Genomic DNA, 11,224 nt, shown 5'->3' with positions numbered 1-11,224 from the left:
CTGCTTACCAGTAGGTGGAGCTTTTCTCCTTTGGCTTGAGAGAAAGAGAAAAGGAGATGATTAAAGAGAGAAGAAAGACAGAAGAGGAGAGGCAGGGAGGGAGGGATGAGAGGGAGGGAGGAGAGAGAGCAAGCGTCAGCACTCCATGTGTTAAAAGGGCAGATGGTAACCGCGGGTAACTGAGGAGCAAACCACTCTGCTGGCCACAGAGCAAGAGATCAGCAGAGAGAGGGAGATAGAGGGAGGGAGGCGAGCGCACACATGCAGCGCAGCAGAGGAAAGGAGAGGAGCATCTGAGAGGAAGCTGCACGCCTTCTCTGACAGGGAGGAAAGACTGAGTACTTCTACTGCTCACTAACAAGGAGGCAGCAAAAAGAGACGAAGAGGGAGAGACGGGAGATAGTAAGAGGAGGGGGAAAAAAGTATCCCTCCCCACCACTTAGAGAGACAGAGACAAGGAGGGAGGGAAAAACAAAAGGGACCAGTGAGGCTGGGGAGTGAGGAGAAGAAGGAAGCGGATGGGAGATAGTTGGAGGAGCTGCAAGACTGATCAATGAGCGGCTGAGATTTCAGGAAGAAATTTAGACTCAGCAAGAAAAGAGACAGAGAGGGGAGGCGATGACAGGGAAAGATTGATGAATGAGAGATGGCTGCACAACATCTGGAGAGAAAACGACTTAAAGAGAAATATTTAAGGGGAGACAGGGGCATCTGGCAAATTTCATAAAGGAGAAGAATAAAAAATTTGGAGAAAGACAGGAGGGAAAGAGTGGGAAGAAAGGAAGAGCGGATAGTGAAATATTTAAAAGACAGAAGCTTAAAGGGAGATGAGCAGGGAGTAACTTCCAAAAACTTGGAGAAAAGAGAGAATAAATCAGAGGTGGTGGGGAAACTGTGCTCCTCCTTTTTCTTTTCTTTCTTTTTTTTTTTTTTAATCCCTCTTCTTTATAAAACTGAGGAGGAGAGGTGCAACCGAAGAAGTAGAAGGAGGAGAGACGGCAGTTTTCAAGACTTTTTCCTTAAAGTCCAGACAGAAAAAGAGATATATAGGTAGATATTTAACTACATGAAAGACAACTCTATCCAATGGCGTGCTACTACATTGTGATCAGTTCCACCCACCTCCATGACGGACAGCTGAGGAGCATCAAGGGGGTGTTCAGAGGACCAATAGGAACAAACGGCCAAAAAAACACGGTAAGAACTGATGTTTCCTTTATTTGCTGCGATAAGATATGAAAATTGTGGAATCAAGACTACAGAAGTCAAATCAGGCTATTTTCAGAGTTCGCTCTTTGAACCCTTTGGGATTTATTTCAGATTCAAATCTACCTGCATGTGATATAAATCCATCCTAATCCAGAGCCCATGTGTGTATCTATTAGTGTTTTTTTCTTTCTTTTTTATTCTCCTGCCAGGAAATCATTACCTCTAAATTACCATTACTTACACCCATCCTACTCACTTGATTGTCAGGTCTTTAATCATTGTTTGAGTGGAGTTAATTAATTGCCACTTCCATTAGGTTAATTGAAAGGCAGGAGGATGCAGATGGGAATGGTGAGGCTGGTGGGGGTCCCCTGTCTCTACTGCACTAAGAGCTTCTCTGGCTCCATGTCCATACTTTATCATGTTTGCCAGCTTGGGTTTTGTTTGCCTTTTAAAAGATCTGTAAAAGTCAGAAAGCTGTTTTTTCTCCACACACACATTCTTCTTTAGTTTGACGAGCACTTACCGGAACTTCACACAGTTTTCTGCACATTTTTAATCACACGCCTCCTCATCAGCTAATTTAAATCATAAGCTGAAAGAAAACTATATAATAAAACCTGCGTTTGATTTGTCATTGAGAAAACTAGTTAACCGTGGAGCAATGAGGCTGTGTGGGATGGCTTGAACTGACCGGATGAGTCATGTACTTCACTTTTTTTTTCTTATTATCTAACTTAACCTTGCACTTCGTTGGTGCTGAATGTTGCAGGCAAAGATAATTACAGCAGGTCCTTTTAAAAAATGCACCAAAAGTTCCAGCAGGCTTCAAAGAGATGCTTCAGATGAGACATGAGGAGGGTTGTATTAGGGCAGTGCTACACCAAGCTCATTAGATATAAACAACCTCCTGCCTAAAATCTGACTAACTTATTGTTATAATCTTCTATTTTGAATTAAGCTGAATAAAAAAGTTAAAAGTCTTTAAATCATGGCTGGTTTTATGGTTTAGCACAAGCAGCTGCTATAAATTAAATAAATAAGAATGTTGTGATGATAAAGTGTAAATTTTCCTCACTGGCTATCATAAATCATAAATTGCAGTGACACGTCACAGTGAAAAAATAGAGCTATAAGTCTTTAGGTGAGACTGCTTTACAGCAAATCAGCAACACTTCTGAGCGAGCCTGCGGATAACTTAGAGCGCGCAGCTGCAACACCCCGAGCTGCCCTATTTTATGCCATATTAGAATAAAAAGTCAATGTATTTAGTTGTAAAATAGTGGATGTTTTTTTAGTTAGTAGGCTACAGAAGTAAAGGACTAATTTCAAATCCCAAATGTGGAAAAGGTCACCAGATCTCATGTAATCGTGTTGTGTGTTAAAAAGCTGCAGCTGCTTCAGAATCAAGACAACAGGAGTGGTTTTAAGCCTGGCATCTTTTCATAATCATAGCTGGAATGTTCTCCTGGAAATCCTGGATCATATCTTTACTCAGTACATGAGCCGTTTCTCTCCCACAAACATTTTTCTTAAACACAGAATTACAACGGCACAGTTGGCAGAATAACACTTAGACGCGTGGATGCAGATAATTTTACGGTCTCTTAACCTCTTAGATGAGCAGCAGCAATATTAGGAGGTATAAACGTGGAGGACAATGCAAAACTTCTTCTTGTGGACACCCAGGTTAAGTCCTGTTGTCCACAACTTCCCTTTTTCTGTCTCAACTTCATGTTACTCGCTGTTTGTTGAAGCAACAAAACAACTTGGTGAGGGTTTGAGTAAGACCATTGTTTGGTTTAAAGTACAAGCTAGCACAATCCTGCTTAACTCAGCTAAAGTTTGGGATTTGTGACGTGTTGGCAAAGAGATCTGTTTGGTTCAGGGATGCTGAACTACAGCAAAACGCTAGCATCCAAGATGTGTTGGTTTCTATGTGATGACTGGTTCCAATAACAGTGATAAACATCATTTACATGAAACCATAAAGGGTTAATTTAATTACTGCAATATGGTATTCATTATTTTTTAACCAGTATAGTTTTTAAGGTAAACTAGATGTAGCTTACAAAAATACTATCTAGCATTAAACTATTACTGGATTATTATCACATTTGTGTCATCACATTATTAGTGTGATTTAAAAATGTTGCTCTGATAAACTATTAGGAGAGTTTCTTTAGACAATTCTGATTTGTTGCCTGGATGATGTACAGGTAAACACCCATATAAGTAAATATCTCGCTGTTATAGTCTAATATATAACCGTTTTATAAAAACCAGATGACAATCCTGTCATTTAACCATCTTTTTTTTAAGTGGGTCACAAAAATTGAACAAAAATATTGCTCTATGATCACCAAATAATTTCTGATTTTCATGATCAAATTAGCTTTAGAAATATTACAAACGGTATAATTTCCCTTCAGAGTTTAATAATAAAATGTATTTTTACTTTTTAAAAAAAAAAAAAATTTTTACTTAATTTCATTACAATTTGCTTTCGACCTGATTACCCTGTTAGTTTTAATTTTGGACTGTCTTTACCTAAATGATCCCATTATTACATCCCAGCTAATTCCTGACATGATAATTACACCATCCAGTGGTAAAGCAAAACCCATCCCAAGCTGAGGTGGTCTACACAAACAGTCCACAGATAAAACAAACCTTGTATGCATTTTCATAAATAAAACACAGGTGTCATAAATAAGAAACTGTGCATTAATGAATCCACATATTCTGCAGAATCTTTTAGTCCAGATTTAAACATGAAGTCTTGTAGTTTTTCAGCAGGACCTGGTCTAATGTGGTCAAAGCCACTCAAAAAGCAGTGGGACCACCTCTTACAAATATACACAGAAAAATACATGGTGTAAATAAACAATAGAAACCAGCTTCACGTACTTAGCCTCCATCCCACCAACCAAACTGATGTACCGTAGTCTGTGTTTATAGCTATTTGTCGTCTCTGCTTCTCGTATGTGCGGTCTAGCATCAGTCCAGGCAGCAGCTGGATCTCTCAACCATGTTTTCCAAGCCCCACTTAACTTCTGATTGGTTAGTAATGTGTTTAACTGCGTTCCTCTCTCACCATTGGTAGATGAAGTCAACGTGATCACAGTCAACATTAGCACACATCAATTTATTAAACTGTCTCCCTTTTTCTTTGTTTCAAGCTACAAAAAAAAAATCCACTCACCGGAGATCCGGCACGGCACCGGAAAACTTCAAGCCTTGATAATCATAACATCTCTGTAATAAACCCATTACTCCACTATAACCATCTCATTACAGAGCTGTAAAATGTTACCAGGACAACAAATCAATGACCCGTTGTGTTAAATAAATAAATGATGTCACACTTGTTTTGAACTAAATCAAATGAAAACTAAACAAAAACATTAACAACAACTTTTCCGATCTGGCTCCATCTTGAGATTTGGTTTAGCTGAGGTACATAAACAATGTTGATACCGTCTCTGTAAGCATCGATTGCTGTTTAAAGGAGGGGACGTTGCTGTGTGCTTGAGTTGAAAATACTTTGGTTACTTTGCAGTGTTGAAAACCATAAAGGACGTTAACTGATTCCAATGCAGTTATTATTGATTAACAAGTTTCTTTAGTTTTCTTGGCTCATGGTACAATGGTGGGAAGAGAAGGAGACATAAGACTCCCCACAAATCCAGGGATGACATGTTGCTATAATAAGCCGACTCTCAGGAAGCAGCTGGTCTTTGAAGGGTGTTTGAGCCTTGTTGCCTCATCGTGAAGATGACGCTGGGTAAAACTGTTATGGTCAGAAAACTTCACTGGTAATCAGAACATCGGTTTGGCTGGCTGGTGAAAGCAGGCTGTTGCTGCTGATTAGTATTGCAGAACCATCCATCCACCCCAACCTCCTCCCTCTGTGGAGTTCATATAACACTGTCACAGGGATTCCTCCTTTTGCTCTCAACAAACTTGAGGCTAATTGCTGCAGCCGAGAGAGGTCTTTGTCACACGAACTGATGTTTGGTTTTTGTATTCCTTCTTTTTCTTTGCAGGAATCTTGTTGAAAATGACTCATTCTTCTTTTTTCTAATCTTCCTCTTTCTTCCAACTCAGTTCTAATAAAGTTAAAAGTTGAAACATTTTTCATTAGATACTGTCAAAGGAAACTCACTTCTAACACATTAATTACTGGGCTTCATTAAATAAATGACAAAGTAATGGAGCTGTTGTTGTACCTTCAACAAGTTAGAGTTGAACTTTAATGGAAAACTCAGAAAACATAAGGTAAAGATTACTCCTCTAACTCAGAGCCAGAAATAAAATGATCTGTCATTACCCACACAAAGACAAACTGTGGCATTTCAGATGCACACATTCAACTCTGTTCGTCACTTAAACCAGGAATAGAAAGCTATATCAAGAGTTTTTAATTGGCAAACAAGCACACATGACTATAACCAGTCAACTTGGAGCCTCATATACCAGAGCTAATTTTAAACCCTAGTTCCTTAGCACGGGCAGGTCTGATGAAATTGCATGAAACGATCAGGTCTTAAAAATTCAAATAACATGCTCTGTGCGCAGAAAATGAGAGATATGTTCACGCCAGCTAAAAAGGATTGCGTGAGAGAGACATTTAGGAACAGGCAAAAGAGTATGAAGTCAAAATGGTGTGGAAATCTGTAGGATGAGTGAGTTTCCTTATAACTTGAACAACTCAAGTTCACTCCCATATTAAACAAGCCTACATATATATATATATATATATCTATAACAAAAATGGAGCAATCAATATCTATCTCGTCGTCAAGCTTAGGACTTTGATGATATCTCTAGGTCACAATGGGAAACACCTCCCAAGGTGGTGGAAAATGAGAGAGCTAAGAAGTGGTAGATGTAGCCATCCCCAACGATGGAAATATCAGGAAGAAGGAACATGAGAAACTGGAGAAATACCAAGGACTCAAGGAAGAGCTGGAGAAAACCTGGAAGGTGAAGGCAACAATAGTACCAGTGGTAATCAGAGCACTGGGGGCCGTGACCCCCACACTGGAGAAGTGGCTCCTACAGACTCCTGGAGAAACATCAAACATCTCCATCCAGAAGAGCGCAGTCCTAGGAACAGCTAAGATATTGGACAGAAAAGCTTTTACATAGCTTTGTTTTATTGTTTTCTGAGTGTAGCATTACAATAAAGAGGACTCAGAGGATATCAGGTAATACTGGGACTTGAAGTTTGAAATTAACAGCAATAGGAAGCAACCAAATAAAGAAGTCTGGTGGATGTTACAGCAGTCAAGGCAGCTATGGATGGGTTTATCCAGCTTGCTCACTGCAACCGTTTGCATAACTAGGCCAAGTTTGTTTTTGCTAAGTGATCTCCATTTTTTGCATAAATACATATAAAACATACAGAAGGCTCTGGCTATTTTAGAGCAGCATGCTGCGCAAAAAGAAACTGGCTGCAGGAAAACATTTGCAATTTTTTTACATGCACTATGATCTTTTAAAAAATCAGCAGAACTCCACACAAGTCCGTTAAGTAGATAAAGGGAATGAAATCCAATAAAAAATTACAAAATTATTGGTCATGTATTAATAAAAATCATCTGATATGTAAAACTTTTGTATAAGTAGTTCAAAAAGATCAGGTTTTCAGTTAATGAGTTCATAATAAGTTCTGAGTGTGATTCTCAAAACATAATGACTCAGAGAAAAGACATTGTTGAGGATCCCAGAGGAAAATGTTGCTCCCAAGGCTGAAAAGATGAGTCTATATCCATTAATCAGCTGTCAGCTCAAGACCACTGTTACCCTCTACTGCAGCAACTGACCAAAAAAATATAATTTCAAGAGCAAGGCCACCAAAAAATATCATATAAGAGCACAAGATTACTCGAGAGCATGTTGATTATGGCACCTTGCTTGAAATGGGAGCAATTATTAGAAGCTCTAAGGTAGGCAGTGCTGTTCTCATGTTTTTCTTACATTTCTATATAGTTGCTTGGAGTTGAGCTCTGGTCTGTCCACACGGGGAACGAAGCGCTTGCTGAAACCTTGTTTACGACATACTAACCTTGTGCCAGCCAAAGGTTACTATGGAAAGTGTAAAGGCCAAAATCTCTTCCTCTTTACAGGGTTTTATTTAATAAAACACCATATATGTATATTATGTAATTATTATGTAATACACACACACACACACACATATATATATATATATACATACATATATGTAAGGGATAATGCTCGCCGAGGTGGCCATTATCATAAATTAATGGACGATGTGGAGGCGTGAACCGTCCAACGCGAAGTCCATTAATTTATGACCCTGGATAATGTGCACCTCGGACGGCATTATCCCTTACATATATATATATATATATATATATATATATATATATATATATATATATATATATATATATATATATATATATACACATACATGTTTTAAAAAGTCTTGAAAAAAACTGACTTTTATGCTTGTTCTCAACAAACATCTGTCTTTAACAGTAACAAATACTGCAATGTGCAAACATTTTTAAACCTTAGGTTTTGAGCTTTCACTTTGAGTGCAGATGTATGTGAAAATGTTCAAACGTTCAAACAACGTTTGTACAAGCTAAACATGTTATCACCTCATTACTGACCAGATGTCACTTTTTCTCCTGCTGCTTATATGGACAGGAATTTTAAGAGAAAATGTTGAATTGTAGATTAACTGAATACTAATAGTTATATAACAAATTTGAATTAATTACCTTTAATTTTGTGCTGAAACATCACCTCCTGCATCATCTAGAATCCTGATTTTGTCTGTTCCAGCAGGAAAACAAATTCACTCAGCTTTGAAATTCATACTGCTAGGTTGTTACCTTTTACGAAATAAATCCTAGTCTTTCTTAGTTTTATATATATGTGATTTTATTCCATTAGTGTTTTAGTTAAAAACTTAACAGGAAATAGTTTAACTTCTGCTGCATACAGAGAATACTGCTGTTGAAAAGCAGTTTAATCATTTAAAATAGTTTGCAAACTATTTACATTTAATATAAAAGTGTGCAATATTCTACAATGAGTTCATTATTAAATTTTATACATAATGCATGGTTTATTTATAAAACTTTTTCTTGAGACCAGGCTAAACTATCAACAGTGTGTTTAAGCTGCTTTGTGCAATAGCATTCCTGAAAAATGTGTGCACAACAGATCAACTCCAAAGTTGTGGTTATTTCTGCACCAATGGGTTACCATAGATGCAGTCCTGAAAGAAAAGGCCTGCCTCACAGAGTTGGTAATTACCCTGGACAAATAAATCAATAAGGGGTTAGTTTGCCTCTGAATTCCCGTCTATTGCAGTAAAAGCTTTGTGGAAAGTTTTCTGATAACATACATCTTTAACGCAGGACACATCAGTAACTGTCAAGTCTCATTCAAAGCCATGCTATATCATCTTTTCCTGTTAAACACAATAGTCATAATAAACCTCATTTTGGCTTTATTTCTCATTTCCTGATAAATCTGACACCTTGTTGTGTGACAGGTAAGCCGCTCAGTGCAAACACATCTCACACTGCGTGCTGATATCACACGTCTGTCCTCCTTAGAGGAAAACAAATCCTTCTAACACCCCCAATCACTTTTTTTTTATTTTAATTGCATATATGTGCCAGAGACATTGGAATGATGCCTGTGTCCCTCAGTGTTACTATTCATGCTGTCAACATGGCTCATCTCAGATCCACATTGGGTTGAACAGCATTTAAAATTATCCAGGAGGCACATTTAGACTCCAGTGTCATGTCCTTCTTTATGTGTGTGTTTAGGTTTAATTTGTGTTTTTGTAGTTCAGACAGTTCACAGAGACATTAATTCATACAAGCCCACCAGCTGTCAGGGAATTTTTCACACCTTTCCCAATATCACTAAGGCCAGAGTTTAGTTGCTATAGAAACATTGATTTCAGTCAGTTAAATAACGCCAAATTTCTTTTTTTTTTTTTTTTAACTTGTCCTGTCCAGCATCACAGCAAGCAGAACGATGGTCTGGCTGCTGTTTTTTGCCAAACAAATGCTGCTATGCCAAGAGGAGCTTCATGGATAAGAGGCCCCTCTTGATAATTAAGTACTATTCTTTATTTTTAAATTTGTCTATTGCTGAATTTACAAATTAATGCTGGACTTGACAAGATGGGTGGGAGCAAAAGAAAGGAGAGTAAACAGAAAAAAATAGAGAAAAAAAAAACATATCAGCAACACAAAGAAAAAATATAAACATAACTGTAGTTGTAGTTGATCAAACCCACAGGAGTGACTGTACTGAATCAGGGACTGTATCAGCATGTAGGTTAGTAAATTTAGGGGCAAAATATCTGTCTAGTAATCAATGATCATGTGAATGCAACCAGGACACTGCAAAGATCAACTCCTAGCCAGCCCGCCACAGAGACGACCACACATCTGTTCAGAAGGCGGCAGACGAAGACCCCGGCTAGAGCACCCCATGTCAATGAGGCACATGCCCCAGAGGTGGACAGAGAACAGGGCTCAGGGCCCCAGGATCCCGAGACCGACCAACCCCTGCAAGGCAGAGGCCATGCCCAATGACTAAGAGGACCAGCTCCCCCTGGACGGCCATCCAACATGGGTCAACACCCATCCCGATGCCTAAGTCAGGCACCTCAGGGACCAGGGCACAACCATTAACCTCTTGAATACCCACCCATCCAACCCCAAAAATACCCCTGCTAGTCAAAAGGGTAGCAGTGACTAGGTGTCAAAAGGAGCAGTGAACAGGGTCACTTAGACCCCAGCTGTAATATCCCATATGAAATGCACTCTCCCTAAAACCCTACATGTGTGGAAGACCTGGGGTTGTGGGAGGTATAAGGATGTAGGACTGGAGGGAAGAAAACCCATTTGTTAGATGTAGGAAACCATCCCAGAGATGGAGCCAACCAGCTGGAGGCACTGTTGTCCGGAATCCCCCACAGGGCAAGACAAGCCGGGGAATGGCGTCACCATACCCAGGATGTACAGCAACTACAGTGAAAGAGCTGCCATTTACCCCAAAAAGCACCCAAACCCCAAAAATCTAAATTTCTGCACACTACCTGGCACAAAAAAGAAAGGTGACATCAACTCTGCCTCAGCTTTTAATTTTTTCTGAGTGCTAATAATACAAAGCAATGCTTTGTTCCAGTGTCTCCGAGCTTCTTAAAAACCCTCCAACTCCAGCAGTTAAATGTGTAAACAGTTCTTCAGTTTATTTGTTTTATCGAAGGTCTGTTTTCATTGTTGAGTGTTTTCAATTAAAACCACAGGTGCTGCTGAGCGTCTTATAAAAGCAATAATGTCCTTGAGCTGTCAGGTTATGGTGCAGTATTCTCATCTGGTGATGTCGGTTATTTGACATCAGGCCTAACAACACCCCTGACAATTTTACGCTATAACCTGCTGCCTTTCAGCTGCTAATACTTTAAACCTGTGTGTGTGTGTGTGTATTATGGGGTTTGAGCTAACTCGCCAACAAAGCGACTTCTCACTCCATAAATTAGCGCCGATGAGAACACTGTGAGTGCGTGTGTTTTGTGACTGTTCAAGCACAAATGTGTGCCACTGCATGTTGTAAGCATAACGGTGAGTTCATCTAGGTTTACATGGGTGTGCATGTGTGCCAAGCATGTTGTTGTGACTTGCACGGCTTGAGAAAAAGAGAGAGTCTGTGTATTCAGTAGTTGTGAGTACATGGTGTGCTTCATTGATGTGTGAAACATCAGCTATGACTGTGGAGCCATCTGCTCCAATGGGATAGATAGAGCGCAAGCATGTGAGTATTTTTTCCCTATATGCATGAGTGGGTTTGCATGACATTGCAACGTGTGTGTGTGTGTGTGTGTGTGTGTGTGTGTGTGTATGTGTGTGTCTGATTCTGTGGATCAACTAACAAGTTGCCAAGTTGCTATTTTTCAATTTTGTGTATGAAAGATGTGATGAAGTTTCAAAGCTGAGTCACA

At 39.2% G+C, this 11,224-nt stretch overlaps 1 protein-coding gene across 1 annotated transcript in view; it reads left to right on the top strand.

Annotated features, from left to right (window-relative positions):
* Nucleotides 1-299: 299 nt before the first annotated feature.
* The window catches only part of LOC121655922, an 88,087-nt gene continuing 77,162 nt past the window's right edge, over nt 300-11,224 (top strand). The window contains exon 1 of the mRNA XM_042010849.1: nt 300-1,197. Within this exon, the coding sequence (XP_041866783.1) occupies nt 1,087-1,197 (111 nt within the window). The 5' untranslated portion in view covers nt 300-1,086. The remainder of the gene's footprint in view (nt 1,198-11,224) is intronic.

This window comes from Melanotaenia boesemani, chromosome 16 (genome assembly GCF_017639745.1).
Source record: "Melanotaenia boesemani isolate fMelBoe1 chromosome 16, fMelBoe1.pri, whole genome shotgun sequence".
Lineage (NCBI taxonomy): Eukaryota > Metazoa > Chordata > Actinopteri > Atheriniformes > Melanotaeniidae > Melanotaenia > Melanotaenia boesemani.
This window is presented reverse-complemented; position numbering and strand designations above follow the sequence as displayed.